This window comes from Eulemur rufifrons, chromosome 12 (genome assembly GCF_041146395.1).
Source record: "Eulemur rufifrons isolate Redbay chromosome 12, OSU_ERuf_1, whole genome shotgun sequence".
Classification (NCBI taxonomy): Eukaryota; Metazoa; Chordata; class Mammalia; order Primates; family Lemuridae; genus Eulemur; species Eulemur rufifrons.
The window spans coordinates 12,699,548-12,724,686 of NC_090994.1; the positions used below are offsets into that span (position 1 = coordinate 12,699,548).

A 25,139-nucleotide genomic window follows, 5' to 3' on the forward strand; every position below is an offset into this window, starting at 1 on the left:
GGAATGATGGTAGAATTATCTTTCAGTTCTAAAGACATAGTCAGTAAAATTATTCTAAAGAGGTGATTGCCAGATATCTCTATTTTGCTGGGCACAGAAAATTCAAATGACTAAATTAATGTTCAAACTCAGCACTCAGGAGTCACCTGGGAAATTGTGAAGGAAAGCAGTCAAAGTTTTCCCTGCAACCTCTCCATCTTGTTCATAATATCTATATCAAGAGAATATCTATATCTAAGAGTTCTAATATTTTACTTGAAAAAGAACTCTTCTACTCATTTTCACCTTTCTTTCTTTCCTCACATCTCTTTCACTTTCTCAGAATTCTCTTCCTTTTCATTCTACCCATTCTTCCAAGTACTCCTCAAATCTTGCTCCCTTAATAAAGAATTCTTCAACCATTACCACTCACACTGATCTCCATCTCTCTGAAAAATATCTGAGTTTATGGTCAGTTCCAACAATATGCTTTTTGGTTAACTACTGTGTATGAATTTTTGTTTCCCTTGAGGGTATCCAGAATGTCTTATAAGTCCTTATTTATACAACTCCACACAGTATCTAACTCAATATCTAACTGCCTAGTATGTGCACAACACCAGTGTGGCTTTGTTTGTGCCATCATGGTGTTTTTCTCTGCCCCCAGGTTCTGAGAACCTAGAAAAGTGTTAGGCATACATAAATATTTAATACGCAATTAGACGGTTTAATTTGGGGTTGTGTCTTTCTTATCATTATAGGGCATCACATTACTCAGTAGTAGAGCATTCATCCATTCAGGAGGGTCAGTCTCATTCATTCTATGTTATTGCACAACACATAAAAGACTTTGGATCTCCTTATATAAGTATCTTGACAGATGACACATCCATTTAACCTGTGCTTAACAACCATGGTCACTAATTGTAATTTTTTTTAAGGTCCTCCTGGACCCCCAGGTGAAAAAGGAGATAGAGGTCCCCCAGGAGAACATGGTCCACAAGGCATTCCAGGTCCAATGGGTATGGTAATTATAACTACTTAATAATATACTATGACACTAAGTAATATACATCCATGTATGTGTGTAGGGGAGAATACTTATTTTACTTTTAGTTATTTATGTGTGTGTGTGTGCTAGAGGGATATTAAGTATTCTAGTAGGCTAATCATAAAATATACTGAATGCAAAGCATTGACATGATTTTTGAAGAAAAGCAAATGCTTTAACCAGAGTCATCACATGGAGTTGTTCATAAGTCTAGGGAGTGCCATCTATATCATAGACTGCAAACAGTACATGGCAGACCCAACTTTAGATCACATGGGCAGGAGAACAGGAAAATCATCTTTGCGTTGAAAAATTGCAAGTTATCTGGTATTTAAGACATAAATAACTCATATTAGTGAGTTATGAGTCCAAGGAAAATTGGATTATATTTCCTATATAGTCTTTGACTGGAATATATCTGCTTAGACTCATGAAATCTGAATGTAAATATTGGCTAAATAATAGATGACTTTTACCTTTGCTGTCAGCCGCTCTCTGTATTTTACTGAGAGCAAAATTGTTTCAAATTATTTTCCTCTGTCTATATTTAATCTTGAAAGCAATATTTTGAAAGAAGACAAGAAGAAAAGAAGAAAGAGCAGGAACTTTCTTGGCTCTTAAAAAAAATTGTAAAAGACAATAACAATAACATGATTGTCATGTTACTCTTGGCTGGAAATCAAATACTCTGCATGCTGTTTGAAAGTAGGAAGTATATTGCATGGTCTAATTATAACTAGAATGGTTTGTGCTGCCAAAAAGTGTCTCAATAGCATGTTCTTAATCTTATTTTTCTATCCTTTGATTATATAAAATGTTCTTTCTGATCAATGGATTGATTAGCCTAGGTTACATCAGAAAAACAATTTTTAAAATGAAACGCATGAATTTGATACCTGCCTAACCTCTATTTACATCCTTATACATAAGAAGCAATATATAAAGTTTACATTAAAAAAAGATTTTAAAAATATTTTAAAGAAAAAATATGTATATGTGTTGGATGGGTTGGTGTTGATGTGCCTTTGAAAGTACTATCAGGTAAGAATTTTTATTCAGAAAAGTCTTTCTACTTGACTAGCACTCAGTAGATATTAACAATGGTGTATTAATGTCATAAGCATGGTAAATAACCAGTATTAAATCAGCTGCCAGAACTGCTATTGTCAAGGGTCCGTCATCTCCTCCATTACAAACTGCAATTGTCAAAGCTTTATAACTCAGCCATAAAAATTCAGTCTGGGCCACCACTTGCCATACAAAAGCTTCATCTTGGGAGCATCTTTTGCAGCAGTTTCTGAATTATGAATATAAGAAATAAAAAGGATTTAAAAGTTTCAGCTTTTGCTAATGCCATAAACAGATTCTATTACAAAGATTCTTTTCCCTTTTTTTAAGCTTTTAAAATTTTGATTATAAATTGATAATGTATAATTGTTTATATTTATAGGACACAAAATGATGTCATAATGTGTTGTTCTTGGTACTGCTCATTTACACAAATAGGCATTATCCAGTCCTTCATAAAACAGAGTTATATAATATATGGTTGTTGAGGTGATACATTGACACTGCTAGTTTTTCAGGTTACATTTTGTTTGGTTCATTGCAACAAAAGCTAACACAAAAATGTTCAGGGACTTTTCTAAGTGTTTTACATTTATTAGCTCTTTCAATCATCACATCACACTGATGATGTAGGAATAAATAATATACCCATTTTACAGATGCACAGGGAGGTTAAATGTCTTGCTCAAGGTCAATCAGCAGCTGGTGAGTGGCAGGGCTGGTATTTAAACCCAGATGGGCAAGATTACAGAGTCCATGCTCTTAACCAGTGTGCTAGACCACAGAAGAAAGACTGAACAAAGAGCTAGGGACCTAGGATATGTGAATATTTATCAGACCAGGCTTAATACAAGTGATTTGATCTCTCTAGTCTTATGCTTCTGCCTCTATAAAATGATGGATTTGGACTGGATAATGTGAGGTCCCTTGGAACTCAAACATCCCATGGCTGAGATTCTGTGTCGTTGTACCTAAATTGCCTATGAGTTAGAAGCAGGTGCCAGACCCTTTCCACTTGTCACATATTGTTGTAGAAAACTAGCTAATTGCCACCTGAAAGGCTCAGAAAGTCTGGTCTCCTGGAATAAAATTCAATAACAATGCTTATATTTAGAGGCCACAGTTTCAAACATCATTGAACAAACAAGTTATATAACTTTATAGGCCACATAAAGTCTGCTTAAACATCTCCCATAACAGGGGACTAATGATGGACTGATTTCTATGAAAGTGTCCCATGTGTTTCATTTATGGATTTATTTGCTCACCTATTGAAAATGTACATATTATAATTCATAGCAGAATAACTGTATTCTGAGTGTCACTGTAACGTACCCAACAAGTTACCATCAGAGAGGCCTTTTCTGTCCCCGCTGTCGAAAACAGATCTTAAGAAATTTTCTATTATATTTCCCAGTGTTTTCTAAAGTTATAACCTCTAAAATTATCTTCCTAATTTATTTGTTACCTTTCTCAACTTGTCTCTCTCCTATTTTTCCACACTGGAAGATCTGTTTGGATAAGGACATTTTTAGTTCCAGGAATGAATAGAGACTGGCACAATATATGTGCTCAATATATATCTGTTGAATTAATAGAGAAAATAGTAAAAATGGTAGTTATTTATGAGTAGCATTCTATAAAAAGTGGGGCAATGTTTTAAATTTTTTTAAAAATGAGAGAATTTAGTGTCAATGTTTTTATTGGTAAATTTGAGTGACAAGTCTCAACTACAAGAACAGAGGTCTGACTACCTTGCTTATATAATGAAGGAAGGTATAAATAGTAATTGATCAGCTTATCCTGAAAACAGATGTTAGGTTTTTTTTTTTAGGCTGTGAAATCCAGTCAATATATACTGCAAAGTATAAATTGAGTTGAAATGTCTTGCCTTTACTAATATTTCTAAACATAATTTATCATTTTTTTCTTTGGATATCTGCTTAATTTCTGTTGGAATCAAAGTTTTATATTGGGTTGAATAATATTTAACTATTTAGAATAATTCACTTCTTAAACTGAGCACTTCTTAGGGGATAATTAGCCCATTTTTAGGTATCTATATGAATGAACCCCCGAAAGTTATTTTTTAATGAATTAATTATGCATAAGCCTTGCCTCCTGGAACTTGCAAACTAAAGGCAACATTCTAAAAAATTGATATCAAAAAAAGGTATATAATCAATTTCTCATCATGTGCCTCCCCAAGGAGTCAACCAAAAATTGGATTAATGTGATCTCTGTGTATTGATAATGACATTTAAAATAACATACAAACTATTTTACAGTAGTTTATCTCAAACCACTGAACTCTAGGATAAAATATTTTATTCCATAGGAATATAACATTTGCTTTTTTGTGTGGTTTTCATGGTTATCATAGAAATATGGAAGAAAAAAATGGCCATTTTAAGTTTTCATTTAAGCATATAAAACCTTTGTATAAGTATATAATGTATACTCATAAGTAAATCGGTAGTGAGTGTGTGTGTGTGTGTGTGTGTGTGTGTATTTACATTGTTTGGTATTACACAGGGATTTGTAAAAACAGGTTTATGAAAGATAAAGTAATATATTCCAGAACTAGGACCTCAATTTTTTTACACATACTCTTTGGTACTTTTCATTGAGTTATGTTTTTCTAAGGCAAACCTTAAGAATTCGATTTCCAGCTATGCACTTTTAAAGTTACCATTTCAGCTACAGCAAATCCTGCCATTTGATGATTCCTGGTTGACTACATAAGCCCTCTGGTTAAAACTCAGAGATTTATTTTTTTCTCATATACTTTTGGTTCTACTAACAATGTTATTTAATGAATATCTACAATGTGCTAAATGCACAAATGTTTATACTTATTGCTTATATGACCTTCCAGTGTCACACATGAAATTTTAGAAAAGATACTATTCCTCTGATTGGAGATTCACCTATTTCATATTTATTTATAAAACTAGATGGTTTCATTAAACTTTAAAAGCTGTATAAAAAAATGAGTTATTACCCATTTTTTTTTTTCTTTATTAACCATGTAGGTCCTCCAGGTCTTAAAGGTGATCGGGGAGCAATTGGCTTTCCTGGAAGTCGAGGATTCCCGGGATCAGCAGGCAGGCCAGGTATTATGATAATGGGTATTTTTTTTTTCTTAATAGAATATGTAAAAGTGACACCAGTTCATATACACATATATATATATATTTAATTCTTGGATAACAAAAAATGGTCATCATTGTATAAATAGTAGCATTCACATGCAGTTTATCTTGTGGTCTAAAATATTTTGAAACTGATTTCTGCTCACCCAAGGAAAGTTTCCATGTCCCAAAGGAAAATAGTTTTTAAAAAAAAAAAAAACACAGGATTTATAAATTCTATACAATCATAAATCATCATGAAGAATGCCTCCGTCTATCTTAGAAAAAATAGAGTGGAAAGACTGCCAAAGAAAAACAAACAAGCAAAGTATAAAGTCCCCTTTAACCACCACTGGCCAAACCCTGCAAAGTTACAGTTTAGCAAAATACAGAGAAGTCTGAAATCTTAGCCCATGCAAAATAAACTGCCTGCTATTTATCCATTAGTGCTTAATAATCAACATCGTTGTAGCACTTTAAAAAGTACACACCTGATGATATAATTTCTACTGGCTATGCAAGTAGCCTAAGCTTGAATCGAGAGCTTGGTGCAGTAATTCTGGAAGGGGTTAGGCTGGTTGTTTCCTAATTTCAAAGTAAATTATCATTAAGAGCATAGCAGTGGTGCTGGCCTGTCATTCCAGCGACTCAGGAGGCTGAGGTGGGAAGATTACTTTGAGCTCAGGAGTTGGAGAGGCTGTAATGAATTTTCTCCCTGTAGCCCAGTGAGAAAATAACCTCTCTTCTAAAGTTTAATCAAAAGGATGATTCTGTAAAGTTTATGTCAAGTATATAATCTTAGGTTGTTCATTTTGGGCAATTAAATATTTGTCAAAGTGGTTTGAACTTGAAATTCATGGTAACATGTAGTTACTCTATTTATATTATTTTGTTCTCCTTCTTAGGGAACGTGATAGAGTGAGTATAGTACATATTTGAATCCTAGATTTGAATCCTACTTCCCCGCTCAGTCCCTCTCTGCCTCCGTTTGCTTATCTACAAAACAAGGCTAATAACAGAACCCACGATTTAGATTTTCTGTAAAAAGTAAAGAAATGAATAGATGTCTTAAATTGCTTCCAGAAGTTCCTGTCCCATAGCACGCTCTCTATATATGTTAGTTATTAGCTTCAGCCTGCACAAGCTTGAGGTTTCTTTCCACTCTCAAACTCCTAGAGTTCAACAAATACTCACTGGTCAAATTACTTGGGAGAGCGTTCTTTGATGCATTCTCCCAGTTAACACAATTGTATGCAGATTCGCTGTGTGCTGGAGATAGACACACAACAGCCGCTGCCCTCAAGGAGCAAGAGGCAGAAATATGTGTTAGCAATTAGCTATAATGTAATGTGGCGAATAATCAACATTTGTGAAGTTGGAGAGAATGCTACGGGAGAGTTTGGAGTGATTAATTCTATATCACAAGAACATGTATTAAAGAGGAAGTAGTGTTAGTGCTGGCCTAAAAGATGCTTAGAATTTCTTTAGGATTGTATTTCTCAGACTTTAGCAGACATCAGAATCACCTGGAGGGCCTGAAAAAACAGCTTACCGAACTCTGCCCCCAGAGTTTCTGATGCATCTGGGATTGCTCTTGCTTCCTGGCCCATTCTGGGTGATTCTGCAGATCCAGGGACCACACTTTGAGACCCACATCTTTAGATGAAGCAAAGAAAGGGGTGGAGAAAGAGAAACTTTGCAGTAAAGAAAAGCAAGAAAAAAGGTAATAAATCCAAAAGATAGACTTAGGATATCACTTCCTTATTGAAATACTCAAATTTGGGCCAGACACAGTGGCTCACGCCTGTAATCCTAGCACTCTGGGAGGCAGAGGCAGGTGGATCGTTTGAGCTCAGGAGTTCGAGACCAGCCTGAGCAAGAGCCAGACCCCATCTCTACTAAAAATAGAAAGAAATTATATAGACAACTAAAAATATGTTCAGAAAAAATTAGCCAGACATGTTGGCGCATACCTGTAATCCCAGCTACTAGGGAGGCTGAGGCAGTAGGATTGCTTGAGCCCAGGAGTTTGAGGTCTAGCAATGTCTCTACATGCATTTGAAGCTTGACCTTCATACAAAATGATGATATTTGTCCCATACCCCTGTGTAAATGGATGAGGTTTCTCAAAACCAAAAGTGACCAGCGTGTAGGTTTGGATGCCCAAGTCTCTTCCTACCTTCCCCATGACTGAGATCGTCAGAACTCGGCATTCCCAGAAATTCATTGACAGTCTAGTCTTTGGCATTTTCCACTCTCAAGAAATGGAAAATAAGATAAGCAAATTGTAATAATGGGAATAGGAGAACTAGGTGTGGAATGTGTTGGAAGGCTCTGGGCTTCTTGGGGGTGGGAGGAAGGCACAAAGGAAGAGGAGAAAAGGAGAATGAGTGCAAAACAAACTGCTTACGTTTCAGCTTTGCTTTTAAGAAAATTGAACATTTAGTGTCTTTGCAAATAATTTGAGATAGCACATAGCAGGTTCAAAAGTAATATCTATTATTATTAACATCAACATTATTATTACATTTCAAAACCTATAGGCTGTTATACATTGATATTTTAGATTACCTTGTCATGTTCTATCCATTTAAACCAAGCATTGTGAATTGCCCTGATTAAAAACAATTTTTTTTTTTTTTGCTTTTTTTTTTTTCAAGGAAGTCCTGGACAAAAAGGCCAGAAAGGGGAAAAGGGGAGTGGAAACACATCAAGTAAGTTTATAGTTTTTTATTTTCTGTGTGCATTTCCGTAATAAATACACTTGGGATATTAGTGATCCTGGCTTGAGACAAATGTGGAGAACTTTGGTATTGATCCATAGGGAGTCTGTGGAAGCCAAGCACTGTTTTCTACAAATAAAGCATGCTAACTGGAGTCAAACAAATAGATTATATTATGCAACTCTTTCAATCTCATTATCCATTTGTGTTTTGTTTTGTGATGAGCACTATTTTCTAAAAAATTCCACATAGAAAATTGTTCAGTTTTCAAGTCAATTTCCATCTACAGAGGGGAAAAATCAAGCTTATGAAAAGAAATAATGACATCCTCCTTACTTAACTAACTGAGCTAACTGAAACCTCCTATGTAAGAATTTAGACAACTTAAGAGCCTTGAAAGATTAACTCTGTAATGGCTGGGATTTTTTTGTTTTATTTTATTAAAAACTTTAAAAAGTGGTGTTCCATGCCTTAGACCTTTAAACCTGCAGCTGAATAGATTTTATAGCAGGAATCAAGATCAGTGGAATGTTGACCTCATGTTACAGTATAGAGAATCTTTAAACTGGACAGTAACAGCTAAATATTAGATGTCTTCGATTTGCCATGCCATCAGTCAATTGGTGTGCCTAGGCTGAATGTACCATGACATAATGAAATGGTTATGAAGAGGAATGAAGAATCCCCACTTGATTTCTCAGAATTAAACACAGCCTCCTCCTTCTGTATTCCCAATAGGAGTTACATGTGGTAGGTGTGTCTATGGGAACAGCTGATACAAACATAGTGATCATAATCTTTACTCTTGGGGGTCTGTTTTAGAGAGATGATAGCAAATCCCTTCATGTACCAAAATCTAGCAGTTTTTAGTTATAATCATTGCCTAAAAATATACAGTTGCCAATTTCTCTGCCTGAGCAAAAATAATTTTAACCTAATACTGTGTATGGATGTCACTTTTAGACAACTTTGGGTGTGGTTGTGAATATCAGCCATCAAAGTCAGCATTAGGGTGACCATGACACTTTCAAAATTGAACACAGGATATTGTGTGCCTTTTGAGTGTTTTAGTGTTAGTGTCTATTATTGTTCTCATTATATTAAAATAATAGAAACATTAGTATATCTTTTCTCATTTGTGTCCATTTATTCTTTAATGTGGTCACTTTTGTATACTTTTTCCTCCACTTATGTCCCTTTCTTTCTCTTTTTCACTCAATTTATTTTTGGTTAAGGTCCTCTGATAACTTTCTCTTCCCTGTCTTTATCTCTACCCTTATTTTATCTTTTGTTTTCATTATCTCCTTTTCCTGAGGATTCCTCTGAGCTTCTAAACCTTGACTATAGCCAAATAAAACACTTTTCTATTTTTAGTCTGTAAACGGAGCACTCACACTGTCTTTTGTTACCCAAGGGTATCACATGCTTTGAACATTTTTTGCAGATATGTTCAGAAATGTTTCTGGTTAGATATTTTCAAGGCTATTTTGGCATTTAAGAGCATACTTTCTTTGAGAAAGCAAAAAGGGAGATGTTTCTGTGTAACAGTGTGGTTAGCCTCTAAATTCCCTTTCATGCCTTCTCCATGTAGAATGTAAAACTCCATGTTTTAAAAAGAGAGAAAGAATCATATATGTAAATATCAAATATCGTATGTTCTGCTTTTTGCTTAAGTTAATATGCCAGTCATCTGTCCACATCATTGCTTATGCTCTACCTCTTTTCTCTCAATGGCTCACTTTATTCCAGTTATACAGCTTTACCATAATTACCATGATATAGCCATTCAATCCCCTAGTCCTGAACACTTAATGATTTTTGTTTGCTTTGGTTTGGCTTTAATAAACAATGCTACATTCAGTATTTTCACATGTGATCTTGTGGGAATACTACTTAATAGAGAATCTGCTAGAAGTAGAATCCATGGTTCAAAGGTTATATACATTTGACAATTTGATGAACTCTTGTAAATGGCTCCAACAGAGTTATACCCACTTACTCTGTAGGAAAGTGACTAATTTCCCATATTTTAGTTAATTCTGATATATGAAAATTTGTACTGAATTACTTTAATATACTTTTAAAAATATTTTTGGGGCGTGATTTATATATACTAAAAATATTCATTGATTTCCTCTTTTACATATGTGTCAGGACCAGTACATCGCTCTGGGCCCTTTTAAAATCAGGTGGGTGGGCGAGACACCCTCTGCTACCATCTCATTCAAGGGCCCTTCACCTCTGGACAAGTCATCAGCACAACTGACTTTCAAGATCCCTTTGTGGCTCCTCCAAATGACCTTGGTTCACGTGTCATGCCTGACTTCCACATGACTTCCTCTCCTGGTCCTTGGTGCTATTTGGGCCTCTGCTCCCATGCTAATACTTCTCTGTACTCCAATTACCCCACCATCACCCTGATCCCCTAGCACTCCCAGCCTGGACACCTTCCATGTGCTGACTGGTGGGCTGCTCCAACCAGTCCTCAGATGCCAGCCAGGAATTCTCTGCTGCCCACTCACCTAGAGTCTTGCTGAACCCAGTTTAATCCATTGGATTCTAGGATAAATCTCATAGGTCCTGATGAGATGTGTGTTCTTTATATTCAAAACATTATTCACAACCAGGCGTAGGGATCATATAGAAGAAAATCCATTCTTTCAATCATTTATCCACTCATTCATTTAGCATATTTCCGTTGTGTACCTCCATGAGCTGGATGTAACAGCTAATAAGACAGATATTGTCCCTGGCTTCTAGAGTGATTGTCCCTGAGAGACATACACAAATAAACAGGTGATTACAGTACATCAAAGTTATATTGGAGTTATAACAGGGCCGGATGGGTTTTCAGAGGAGATAAAGATTTTTGAATTCCTTAGAATATTTTAAAAAATTGATTTTGATTTACTTAGTTTACCTTCCCATCTTATTCTCCAAATTACAGCATTATTTTTAAGTTTTAAAGTGAGGTAAAGTGGAGTTTGGACAATTTATTCAATAAATTTAAACCAAAAACAAGACTTATTTTCTTATATTACCTGGCCATTTCAAACAAAAACATTTTGATCATTAAAAAATACTGCTGATTTTTTTTTTATTCCAAAAAGTTCTTTGCATGTTATGCTTTAAGTATCTAGTTTATATCCTGGTGAAAAAGAAATACTTCAGTAGAACTGGAGATATTTTATGTAGGTGAAGAAAGGGAAGAAAATGAGCAAAAAGAAAAAGAACAAAAAGGCAACAAAAAAGGAATAGGGAGAATGTGAGATTCCATGTTATTTTGAGTTTTTATTTACTGATTAAAAGACCACGGCTTCACAACTCTCCTCTCCTTGAACTTTTAACACATAACACCAGGGTTTGCACCATTAAGGCTCTAGTAGAATTCTAAGTAGTATGCCTATGTGTGTCTCACCTTTCCCCTTTCCTCCCCTGTGAAATGGACATGTTAACACCTACCTCACAGGGTTGTTGTGAGGATGAAATAAGATATTTTGTGTGTGACGATGCTCTGTAAAATCATAAAGTACTTTAAAGACATAAGAGATGGTTCACAGTGGTCTTTCTGAACTGGAACTGCTGTTCCTTGCTGGCATAATGCAGACATTTCAAATCTGTAATCAGAACATGAGTGACAGAGAAATGAAAATGTAAGAAGCCAAATAAATGTCATGGACAAAAAGAGAGATGCTAGAGAAAAGGAGAAGATTTTATATTAGATAGAGCAACGCAAGTGTGCCCAGATCACAAATCAATGAATTTGTCTGAGCTGAGCAGAAGAGCATTAGTTATAAATAAAAGAAGCTACTAAACAGAGTGCACGCCAGAGGCCAGAAGCTGTCAACAGAGGTCAGAACAAAATGTCAGACTAATAAAACAAGAGTCTGGTCTCTGAAGGGCAAAGCATGAGCCCAGGACACTGTTGATGAGAAAGTTCCAAGAAGGGTTGCAACAAATTAGAATTGTCAATGGTAGTCTGGGTTTATGTCTGCATGACACTAAAATCTCCAGGGGGAAAAAGGGCTGGGGAGAGGAGGAATTAGCCAGTCTTCCAGACAGTCTTGAATATTAGCAAGCTAGCAATACCGATTAGCTGGTTCATGTAAACATTTAGAGATAAGTTGGATCTCTTTGCCTGTGGTTTACTTTGATGCAACTTCCTATCCCACTCTGCCCTAGAGACCAGGTAGAATACTGGGAAACTCTATTCAGCAGACTTTGGTCCACTGTGGGCACAGAAAAGCCCTGATCCCAGAGATTCTGGGAGATAACTCCAGAGGATTTAGCTCAGTAGATTGTTAAGTGTGAAATACTAACCCAAACTTTCCAAATTAGGGGAGAAAGGCTTCTCTTCTCTCATTAGGCAAAAATAGATGCTGAATGCCCAGCTCAAATGCACAGTTACACCAACATTAATAATGTGTTAATATAATGAAGAGAAAAGAAGTCTGCACCAAGCTTTAATGCTAGTCACAAGGGCTTGTCTGCTCTGTTCTCACTCAAACTTGAAAGGGTACATGTTTCACTCAAGTGGAAGAATTCCTGCCATTCAGTTAAATACATGTGTGAGGCTCTGTCCTAAATATCCCAATTACCAAGGTGTGGTTTGGTCGTGTTTCTTACCAGGATTTGCTCATGCCCACTGAGACTATAACTAAAATGTGAATTTTGAATTATTTGCTTATTTTGAACCTCATACAATGATAAAAAAAATAATCCATTTTTCTTTCATTTGATTTCCACTGAGGACTCAGCTCAATCTTAAAATGAAAATTGGTCTTTCTCAAAGTATTCAGCTGATCAGAGTCAAACCTTCTTCTCCAATCACTGAATAACTCTGATGATAAACATTTAGAGAACCCTTGCTACAAACCAGCTGCTTTTGATGCTTCATCACACCTATTCCTCAGAAGAGACTCTGGGTTAAGTGCTATTACTATCCTCATTTTATGAATTAGAAACTGAGGCTTACTGCTAATAAGTGGAAAAGCAGAAACTCAAAGGCAGGTCTATCAGTCGCCAAAGTCCCTGTGACGCCATTCAATACTCCCATGCTAGTTTGATGTATTTTTATATATAAATACCACAGAAGTGTAGTGTGGAGGGTGTGGAAGGAGAGAGAGAGGGAAAGAGAGAGAGAGAGAGACATAGGTAGGGAGAGAGGAAAGAGAAAAAGAGAGAAAGAGATTTGTAATGAACAGTTCCATTTTCTAGGATGGGCCCAATAATTTGATGATCTAAGGAGATAAAAATTCTTACAGCAGATCAAATTCCAAAGAAGCATTCTCAATTAGTCTTTATTTGCTTATGTTTCCACCTTGATAACTACCCCAGCGACTGCCTCCAGTCTCTCTCCAAAGCATATTACTCAGAAACGTGGACCTCCTGGAGCACTCACAAAGCTTCCATTATCACTAATGAGAGTTACTTATGTGCACCTGGGGAAGAGCCACATGTTAATATTCAATCTTTATTTTCATAACTGGCTCAGCTTTAACATTTTTCACTATCATTTGACTGCTACAATGTCTTTCTTTTTTTTTTTATTATATCTCTTTTGTAACTCCACCATGTACTTTCTCAGTAGCACTAGTTACGGGTTAGCAAAGCCAAGAGTACCTGAGCAGTGATGGCTCCAGTTAACTTAGATAAATGCTGCCCATTCTTGACAGTTGTGTGATGTTTCAAGCTTCTGTGATTCCGCAAAGTGTTGCTTGAAAAAACACACCACACTCCATTAACACGGTACCTATGTCCCTTAATGGTGTGTATCACTAACACAGGCGTACTTTGGAAATACTGTGGGTTTGGTTCCAGACCACTGCAATCAAATAAATATCACAATAAAGAAAGTTACACAAATTTTTTGGTTCCCCAGTGCATACAAAAGTTATGTTTGCACTACAGTGGAGTCTATTAAGTGTGAAATGGCATTGTGTCTTTAAAAACATTGGACATACCTTAATTCTAAAAGACTTTATCACTAAATATACTCATAGTCATTTGAGCCTTTAGCAAACTGTAGTCTTTTTGCTGGTGGAGGATGTTGATGGCTGTGACTGATCAGGGTGGTAGTTTCTGCAGGTTGGGGTGGCTGTGGCAATTTCCTAATGTTGATATTTTTACCTCTCCCCATGAATCAGAAATGCTTATAATGATATTTACAATGGTGAATCCTTTCCAGAAGGTTTTCAATTGACTTTTCCCAGATCCATCAGAGGAATCACTATATCTATGGCAGCTTTAGCCTTACAAAATGAAGTTCATAGTTAATAAGACTTGAAAGTTGAAATGACTCTTTGATCCATGGACTGCAGAATGGTTGTGTTAGCAGGCATCAAAACAACATTCATATCTTTACACATCTCCATCAGAGTTCTTGAGTTACCAGGTACATTGTCAATGAGCAGTAATATTTTGAAAGTAATCTTTTTTTCTGAGCAGTAGGTATCAATAGTGGGCTTAAAACATTCAGTAAACTATGCTGCCAAGAGATAAGCTGTCATACAGGCTTTGCTTTTCCATTTATGAAGCACAGGCAGAGTACATTTAGCACCACCATTCTTAAGGTCCCTAGGATTTCCAGAATGACAAAGGAGCACTTGCTTCAACTTAAAGTCATCAGCTGCATTACTCCCTAACAAGAGAGTCCACCTGTCCTTTGAAACTTTGCAGTTAGGCATTGACTTCTCCTCTCAACAGTTATGAGCACAAAATATAGTACACAATGCCGTGCAGAAGCTATATTGTCTTTCGATTACCTCCAACTCCAAGTCAAGGTTCAAACACTCGGTTATCTTGGAAAATTATATTATCTTCATAAAAAGTCAGAGAATTCTGTACTGAGTTGTTGGTCCTGCCAATAACCGGACAGATTAAACTTTAGTGGGTCAAATTTGGGACACTTCTCTCTAAGACTCACATCTCAAATCCCCTATAATCTGTGATTTCACAGGCTCCCAGAATTACTTTTAGAATAAAATATAATTAATAATTCTATTATTACTGTTGATCTACTACTTCACAGTTTAAAATGCATTTTTTCACATATTGTCACATTTGAAACCTCAGTCCTAAGAGGTAGGTGTTATGCTTATTTTATAAATGGACAAATGAAGACACAAAAAGGTTAAATCATTTATCAATGTCTCAATAGCTTATAAGGAGGGACACGAGATCTTTTACAAGGTCTGGCTAAGGCGTATATTTTCAGAAATCAGAAGAACAGTAAAATAATTTATGCTATTTTACAATGGGAGCTTTCTAATAAGCTCTGTTCAGTATCTTAATGGATGACTTGATTATTTTTGCTCCTTCAGGTTTTAAGTAGGAAGCAAAATTTTAAATGTCCTACAAATATGTAAATAAAATTCTTCTGTTATAAAGTTTTAAAAGTTCTAAGTAACTCTAGAAATTAAGACTCAGTAAGGAAATATTAAATAATAACAAGATTGCTCTAAAACGACGGCAAATCTCCCAAAATATGAACACTATCATTGAGGACAACAGTATGCTCCTTGAAATGCAGGTGTTTTTCTTTAATTGGCAATTTGAAAAATCTGGAGGTAGTCACAGCATTATAGCTCATGATACTCTGAAGAGAACTTGTGCTAATATGCGCTGCTTTTGTCTCCCTTGACTTTTGAGTTTTGTTTGTTTTTTTTCTCCCACAGAGACTTATTCTTAACAATCACATCGCTGTGGTGATCTATACAACTAGGGAGCTTTATTCTTTTCAAATGCTAAGTTCTTTTTTCATCTTAAATATTTACCATTTCTTGTAACAAGATTATTTTGAAGCTCTGTCTTATGGTTCAATTCAAAAACTGACGAATTAAATAGAAGAAATAATGGCCTACTTTTTCATTTTTGTACATCAAAGTAATTTACTTTTACTCATAATTAGGTTAGACTTACAGAATATCATCTGAGTTTAGTATAGTTCATTTTGAAGCAACAAATTCTTAATCTTTATTTTAGTTGTTCAGTAGTTGAACTATAAGTGTTTAGTATCATGGTTGACTTTGCTAACTAATCAATTTCCAGCATGACCAAAATATCTACTACCCAGCTATTCTGTAGTATTCAAATGTTGGGTGTCATTTTGTTCTTCAGTATTGAAATAAAATTGTTTCAACACAGCACCAACCCCACATTCTGAAGCAATTCTGGTGCCTCCTATCTACAACATTTGGATGAAAATAGAGAAAAATTATTTTCTTCCATGTCTTATTCAAATCTCAGCCACCTCTATGGTCATAGGTTTTACAGTGTTTCCAAAAATTCATGCTCATCCCAAACCTCAGAATGTGGCCTAATTCGGAAGCAGGGTCATTGTAGAGGTAATTAAGCTGAGATGATGTCACACTGGATTAGGGTGGGCCTTAATGTCTGTAAAAAGGGAAAGACACAAGGAGGAAAACCATGTCAAGATGGAGGCAGAAATTGAAGGATACAAGTCAAGGAACGCCAAGAATTGCTGGGAGCCACTGGGATCTAGGAAGAGGCAAGGAAGGATTTTTCCCTTGAGCCTTCAGAGGAAGCATGGCCTTGTGGCCACCTTGATGTCCCACTTCTGCCTCTGGAACTGTGAGAGAATAAACATCTTTTGTAAGCCACATGGTTTGTGATCATTGTTATGGCAGCATCAGGAAACTATGACATATTGTCATCTTTGGCTGCTACCTTCCCTCCACACCACCTCAACTTCAACAATGAGCACCACACACATCATCTCTTCCCTCTTCTGAGGAATTTCCCCACCTCTACTTGTGGATCAAAGAGAATTTTACTGAAGATTTAGGCATAACAGGGAAGTTAAGCCTAAGAGTCTAAAACTTAAAGTTGAATCTTAGACTGCACTGTCTTGAAATTCCCCAACTAACATGGACACGATACATTCCTCACTGGTCATTCTCCTAGCCTCTCCCCTGCTATCATAAGATTTTCACACCCTGTCTCTCCAATAAGACCCTCTCCCTCTTGTTTTCTCTTCTGAACTCTGCCTCAGAATCTCCAAAATCCTTGTCTCCCCTAATTTCTGGGGAAGACTCAAAATCTGTTATATTTCCAGAGAAATTTAACTCTGTTTCTCTAGACATCTGATCTCTTGGTTATATATTGTTAAGTTATACATTGCTAGGTTATACATTGCTAAGTACATTATGAAGGTAATTATTTTAAATAAAGATTCAGTTTCCTTCCAAGAGGAGTTTTGCCATGTCATAAGCACTTCCAGGTCAAACTGCCACCAGATTTTTTAAAAACTTCTGTGTTACATTTGGATCTCAAATATCATAATTACTGTTGTAATAAATTTAACCCTAAGTCCTAATTCCAATAAATTATACAAAAAATGACCATGAAGTAAATAGGATAATTGAAATAAAAGTGGTACTTCTCAAAAATCACTTTTAATTTCACTTCTTTATTTCTACACAGTAGTGATTTACACATGCAAAGAAGTCTTTAGATATCACATTTTCCCTGATTTTTCTTTTCAAATTAGAATTTTGTCTGTCTAATAAAGGCTAGTAGATTCATAATATCTTGTAAAAAAAGACCTGTATATGAAGCCCTTTCATAATTTATTTAGGGTTCAGGTACGGCTCTATCAACATTGCTGTGAATCTATTTGTTCCTTCTTTAAATAAAATATATTTTCAACATAAAGGAAAGAAGAAAGAATATTTATAGGAAATGGCTAACATATAGTCATGTGTACACTACCTGGATTTTCAAGATGTTGACATTTCCCATGTTGACTACAGGTATTTGTTTTTTAAGAAATAAAATGCTATGAATACAATTGAAGCTCCATTATGTTCACCTCACCTGCTTTCCAGGGTAAACCTTTATCCTGGAGCTTTTATGGTTCCTTCCATTCATGCTTTTATGCATCTACTACATATGTATGTAGGTATGCATAAATAATACATGGTATTATTTTGTCTATTATTTTACACAAATGGTATTATACTATGTCTCTCATTCTGAGTTTGTTCTTTCCCTTCAGTTTTATGAATTTCAGCTTTATTTGAGTCAAAGATCCTTTATAACAGTAAAGACATTAGTGAATAGCCAGCCCACCCTTTAATTTAATTAATCTTAGTTTTAAAAAAGATATAATTATAAAATACAAAAAAGATTATATATTCAATTTCAGTCCCATTTACAAAATTACTGTCAATATCCCTGGGAACTTCCTTCCAGTCTTGTAACATAGCAGTATTTTGGGTGTAATTATAAGCAAGTTTTTAATTTAAGTGTAGTCACTTAATGTTATATTATCATCTTTTTCTACCCATTTTCTACATGGTCACTTTAACAGTTTAAGCTTCTAAAATGATCCATCAAATTTATGTATTATAATTTATTTAACTCTCTATTCTGGGATATTTAATATATATCTGTTTAAAAATAAGCCTTCAGTAAGCAAGATAAAAATGACCACTGGAGTTGTTCACTTTTATTCTATTTGGAGTTATTTCCTCAGATTAGATTACAAAACTTTCCTTCTTTTGGAAATTATCTTCTCTATTACTTTTTTTTTTTGGTGTCTTACGGTCATATGAATATGAATGAGCTGTCTGTGTAATAACCTTTATATACATTTTTAATTTTATATACAGACTTTAGAAAATATAAAGAACTTATCAGCATGATACTCTGCCATCCCGAAATAGGAAAAAAGAATCAGGGGACTGCGTTTAGAAAGTTAAACTATAGAATGAACATCCCATGAATCAGAGCAGAGATATGTCAACTCATCTAACCCGACTGAATGGATTAACATATAGAAAGAAAAATGTGCTAACCAAAGAGCACCGGGCAGTCCCAGAGGCAAAATGTCACTACTATGTCTCATTGTAAATTAATAAATTAATTAAACTAATGATTCACTGGTTGTGAGTTGGCTTCCCATGCAGATTGCCCATGGGAAGAAAATGGCCTTGTCAAGCAGATTCAAACATTCAGTTTTTGAGGCAATTACATTTCTCATAGTAAATTGAATTGACATTTAGTCCCAAGATTCTGTTTAACATTAGTCTGCCTGTAAGAGATAGATCCTCTCTAGGAGCTGACAAAATCAGGTATTGTGATGTCTAGGGCTTCTGATCAGACCTTCCCACCAAATCCTCCCACCTTGGGAGGCTCTCAGTAGCCAGCCATGTAGGTTTTTCCCATAACAGGACTCATGTTTGTGCCAGTTAAATCAATCTTTCCTTCATGATTTTTCTTACTGTTTCTATACGTAGAAACTATATTCCTTCTAAAGACTTATAAAATACTAATTCTATTCTATTATTTTGTATATTAAGCATTTGCCAATTTAATCTCACTAGGTAATGCAGTCCACATATCAAGAGACACTCACCGTTCATTCCTTCACTCACTCAGACCATAACTCTTCATCAAGTGACTACTAAGTGACAATCTACATTCTGTCAGGTGCTGAAAAGATAACCATCAGGGTTTCAGTCTGGTGGGGGATTAAACAAGATTACAGGGCTTTAATGTAGTAGTTGTAATAGTGCTAGGGGTAACCTATCCAAACATGGGGCTTGAGTGTGTAAAAATGAGGAGGGAGGAGAGAAAGGAAGAAAGAAGCATTGCAGACAGGGACCAAAGCCCTGGAAATAAAGAATAATGAGGCTTATTCAGAAAATGTGAGTAGTTATATAACTGGAAAGAAAAGGTAAAAAGATGCATAGGCAGAGAATTTCTCAAAGGGTTAGATTGGAGAGGTGAGCAGAGATAAATCATGACCCTATGTGTTCCAGGAGTCACTTGGCAAGACAATCCCCACTGAAATCCTCTATCATTCTAATCTATTGTGTTTGTAACTCTACCAGGGGTTGCCAAAGTTTTTCTGTAAAGGACCAGATAACAAATATTTGGTTTGCATGCCATTTGTTCTCCATCACAACTATTCAACTCTCCTGTCATAGCCTGAAAGCAGCCATAGACAATACATAAACCCATGAGCGTGGCTGTATTCCAATAAAACTTTATTTACAAAACAGACAGCAGCCTGGAATTGGCCCACAGTCCATAGTTGGCCTCACCACTGGTCTAGAAGAGTCCCTCCAAAAAAATATAAAATGATATTTGGAAATAATAAAGGCAAACTAAACTCACATCACATCTGCAATCATAGGGCAGGTTTTATCTCTCTGCAGAAGCTCATTATCATAGGTTAATCCTCTTTGAGGAAGATAGCATTAAAGGGAGAATTATTAATAGTAAATATATATGCATATGTATAAAGGTGATTAATATCACAGATAATACATTAATTCTATTGCTTTCATCGCAAAATAGAAACCTCAAAATTTTCAAAACTTGTAAAAATAAAAACTTTATATTTGTAAACAATTTTAAAGAATGCATTATATCTTCTAATAATGCCTCAGAAAACTTAAAAACAGGATACATGTTTTAGCCAAATTATTCCTAGAAACCAGGAAAGTGCCTGGCCTGGCACAGAGAAGTTGTGTTTAAATGCATTTAACTTAAAGCAGATATTACCTTCTCTTTTAACAATTAAAAAATTTGGTCCCACAGAGATTAAATGGTTTACCAATGTCACAATAACAGCATCAGAGGCAGAACTAAAATCCAGATTATCTGACTTCCAGATTTTTAATTTCAATTATACTCTAGAGTCACAGATATAAAAAAGAGTATAGGACTAAACATATAGTATAATTGATATTACACAAATACACCAAGATTATGAAAATATTTTTATGGACTGGATGTAAGATTTTTTTACAAATCTCTGCTTCAACAAAGAAATGCCTCCCTAGTCTCATTCCAAAAATGCTGTGTTCATACAAGTGACCTTGCCTGTTGGCCTAGGATGTTTAGTGCACAGATGGGCCTCTGGCCCAAACTAGGCCACAGAAGGGCTTCCCTGGATATTTTAGAATCTATCACTGAGAAAGAGACTGTAAAATATAAACTCAGGTGACTGTCAGAGCTGTCAGTCTGTCACTGAGAAAAAGACTGTAAAATATAAGCTTAGGAACTGTTAGCAGACATGTTCTATCATGTGAACTGGACAGCAATGATATCCAGCTTCCAACAAAAAAGAATCATGAAGCTTGGATAAAAGCTGGAGTCCTGAGCTGATTCAAGTCTTGGTTCAGCTGTACTAGATATCTAACTATAATCTTATCCGTGGGTTCCATGGAAAATCCCATGATCCTTAAAATATATTATTATTTTTGTTTTGGTTTAAGTTACTTTGGTTTCTGTTTCTATTTTTTATGCGTATTTTTGCCAATTTAAAAGTAAAAATTAATATATAGAATCATTCCGTAGGCACATAATCAATGCTTATGTGCGTTGATTTGATTTGAATCAGGAAAAAGTCTACACTAATAAAGTTAAAAGGAGAATTAAGGCAGCTATGCAGAAGAAAATATATAAAAATTACTCTCATCTGAAATCTTTAGATACAAGACAAAATTTCCCAAATGGAAAATCTGTCTGAATAAATATGTTAGCTTGATGCCAAAGGAACCATAGGCATAGTTAACATCCATATAACGATGAGTTAACTAGATTCGGAGAAAATTCTCAACTGCAGTCTTAAAGAGAAAATGCTGTGATGGAGGCTGATGACAAAATGAACTTTCACCATCACCAAGATAGAGCAATTGAGTGGTGTGTGAAGCCAACGCTCAAATGAGTCCGTTGACCTATCTAGAGACCTTTCCTCTATATTACTTCAGAGGTGGTCAAGGATCAGTGAAATGTGATCGCCCTTCGATAGCTGATTTATAAGTGAAAAATATTCCAGGTGACAGGTATGGATTGGCATACCCAGTTATATTTGGTCCTAAAGCATGCAAATAGAGAGACTTCCTCCCCCTCAGAATCCCATTAGCATAGAGGATTTGTAAGAAAATTTCAGCCATTCTCTTTGCAATAAAGGAGACCAATAACTGTAAGCATCACCATCTGTTTCTCATATAACATGCCTCCTCTTTTAAATATGTAATGCAATCATCTAGATCAGTGGATCTTAAAGTTTGGTCCTGGACCAACAGTATCAATATAATAATTTCCCAATACTTGGGAAATTCTTAAAAATGCAAATTATTAGGCCCCACTCAAGGCCTACTAAGTCAGAAACTCTAGGTGTGGGGTCAGCAATCCAAAGTTTGAGAACCACTGCCCCAGGACAAGCAAGGCTCATTAATAACATTTTGAGGGGAGTAAGGGAGTAAGAGGTCGGCCGGGCGCGGTGGCTCACGCCTGTAATCCTAGCACTCTGGGAGGCCGAGGTGGGCGGATCGTTTGAGCTCAGGAGTTCGAGACCAGCCTGAGCAAGAGCGAGACCCCATCTCTACTAAAAATAGAAAGAAATTATATGGACAGCTAAAAATATATATAGAAAAAATTAGCCGGGCATGGTGGCGCATGCCTGTAGTCCCAGCTACTCGGGAGGCTGAGACAGGAGGATCGCTTGAGCTCAGGAGTTTGAGGTTGCTGTGAGCTAGGCTGACGCCACGGCACTCACTCTAGCCTGGGCAACAGAGTGAGACTCTGTCTCAAAAAAAAAAAAAAAAAAGGGAGTAAGAGGTCAAGAATGCACAGTGAGAATGCTTACATGCACTTGTTTGGGCAATAAGATCGCCAGATTCATGCAAACAAATGTTTGACTATGCCTGTTTTTTTTTCATAATATGCAAGATAAATATATTATGCTTGGATATACCTGACTTATGTAATAATAAACATTTGGGCATGACACTAGTTTATATAACATGACTCTATTATGTAAAGACTTTATGCAATCCATTCTTGGATTATACTTTCTCATTTTCTTAGACAATTACAGGGAATGATTGGGTCAGCCAGGTATTTTACTAGGTAATTGAAAGTTTGGATACTGTAACAACAAATTATTTTCATTTTTTAAAATATTTTAACTTATGCTTATTAGGTGAGAAATGGCTGTGAACTTGGGCATGATTACACTAATTCAGTAATTAGCACTGTATTATATTTTGGAAGAATCAATAAAATAATTACGTTACAATAACATATATTAACATGCTACCTTTTTATGTTTATGAGTGGCTCAGTCAGCTTTTGTTACAGTAAATTGTCAATTTTCTTTAAGTGTTATTAGATTACTGTTTCAACAAAATTTACTTGAATTGGGGGGAAAATGTTATTGAATATTTCCTCAATTAATTGAGCTCTGAAGACCTACCCTAAAATCCCATTTTTACATTAGATATTCTTGTTGTGGCAATTACATCTTGCTATTTTATAATACAGTGTTCCTCAAACATATATTTGAAAAGATATATTTAAACAGAACTGTATTAATTGGTTTTTATGAACATTATAGAATATTATTATTTTTATTTAGCACTAATTAAATTTTTAAAAATATTTTCTGTCTCTACCATTCATTCTGTTTTTCAGATAAATGATTTTTTTTTTAACAAATTCTTACTGGAATAGTTCAGGCTGCTTAAATAATTTTGCTACTCCAAGTGAATTGCTCTTATAATATTAATTGCACACTTCTATTTAGCTCTTCCTAGGTTCTAAATCTATATATCGGTTTTTAAAAATATAAAAGCCATTTTGTAGTTATGTAAATCTCTCTACAGCATGATCAAGACTTTATAAAAGTTTATGACATATATGGTCATTTTGATTAGATAGGCATTACAGAAAAAAATGACTTTTCTAATTATAAACAAAGGGTTTTTTTGTAGTTTATTGATTTAGTCATTTCTCAAAATACACAAAAATCGTCTTGATTTTTTTTTATCCTATTAATTTTTTTTCACAAAAAAAAATTTGGAACAAAATCCAGGTGCCTCACAACAAGGAATATTCTCGCTATTACTAAATGAATGTTGTCACTATAGTTACCTTGTTTCTCTTAGTAAAATACATGAAATTTGGTCACCTGTTTTTCCATTTACTATATTAGAAAATATCTGCTCCTCAGCCTTCTGTACCAGTGAAATTCACTGAATTGTGTATTCCAGTTTGTGCATGATAGTGTCAAGAAAACAATGAATCACTGTTATAAATTTCTATAAATAATATGAAAAATCTATGGCATTAATAAACTTCTAGCTGTTAAATTTTAAAGTCATTGGAATATAAACTTTGAAGTGTCTCATATATATATAACTTGCATAAATGTTAGACTGGATTTTGCTTTTCCACTTTTACAAATGCAGTGTTTACAGTTAATCTCTTTGCCAATAGGTGGTGCTAGAAAGTTTACTATTTATTCCAGTAGTTGAACTTATTTTTAAAAATGTGCTAAAATGCTTTTTAAAAAAGAAAAAAGTGTTATAAAACAATGTGTACATAAATAACCCTCATTTGTTTTTTTGGATTTTTTTTTTTTTTTTTTACAGTTCTATCTAGGACAGTTCGACTGGTTGGCGGTGGAGGCCCTCACGAGGGTAGAGTGGAGATATTCCATGACGGCCAGTGGGGTACAATTTGTGATGACCGCTGGGAAGTGCGTGTTGGACAAGTCATCTGTAGAAGTTTGGGATACCAAGGCGTTCAAAGCGTGCACAAAGGAGCTCATTTTGGACAAGGTAATTTAGAGAAAATATTATTTTTTACAAAATGAAACATGGGCATTCTCTAACAACGTAGCACCAAGTACAGACAGGAACATATAGGATAAGAGGAAAGAATTCTGTGTAGGATTTTTTAAATGGCCTTACCTAGAAAATGCAAATTTTAAAACAGCCATATTATAAACAAATGGCATGCTCTAAGACGACCTGTACTGTTTCAATTGGTTAGCTGGAGAATATTGACAGAGAGGAAAGTAGAGTGATTGGTAAGGCAGATCAAGAACAACAGGGACAAATGAATTATTGACAAGGCATGACATCCCCTGGGTAGCTCAGTTTGCACAACTGGGTCTGGTGGGCACCTGAGCAATGCCATGTGCTCGCTTGGACTCGCTCTTCCTTGGAAGGAGAGAGTGCCATCCTCCACTGTCACCTCCTTGTGAGGTCCCGCAGGAACGAGATACAGTATTCATCTCTGACGGAGTACCTGTACTCTCAACGGACCGTGAAAAGTCATCAAAGAGAAAGAGGCAATTGCAATTGCTTCTGGCATACCCTCCTTTAAGGAACATGGCAGGAAATAAGGAAAGAAAAAGGT

At 35.4% G+C, this 25,139-nt stretch overlaps 1 protein-coding gene across 5 annotated transcripts in view; it reads left to right on the plus strand.

The window, feature by feature from the left end:
• MSR1 (macrophage scavenger receptor 1) overlaps positions 1-25,139 on the plus strand; it is a 59,977-nt gene that overhangs the window by 25,285 nt on the left and 9,553 nt on the right. Inside the window, exons 6-10 of one of the 5 annotated variants that reach the window (XM_069485199.1) lie at positions 921-1,001; positions 5,134-5,214; positions 7,893-7,946; positions 18,124-18,136; positions 24,381-24,556. In XM_069485199.1, the coding sequence (XP_069341300.1) occupies positions 921-1,001; positions 5,134-5,214; positions 7,893-7,946; positions 18,124-18,136; positions 24,381-24,556 (405 nt within the window). Of the gene's footprint in view, positions 1-920; positions 1,002-5,133; positions 5,215-7,892; positions 7,947-10,109; positions 10,802-18,123; positions 18,137-24,367; positions 24,557-25,139 lie in introns of those variants that run through there. The other 4 variants (XM_069485198.1, XM_069485200.1, XM_069485201.1 and 1 more) reach the window with 4 other exon arrangements.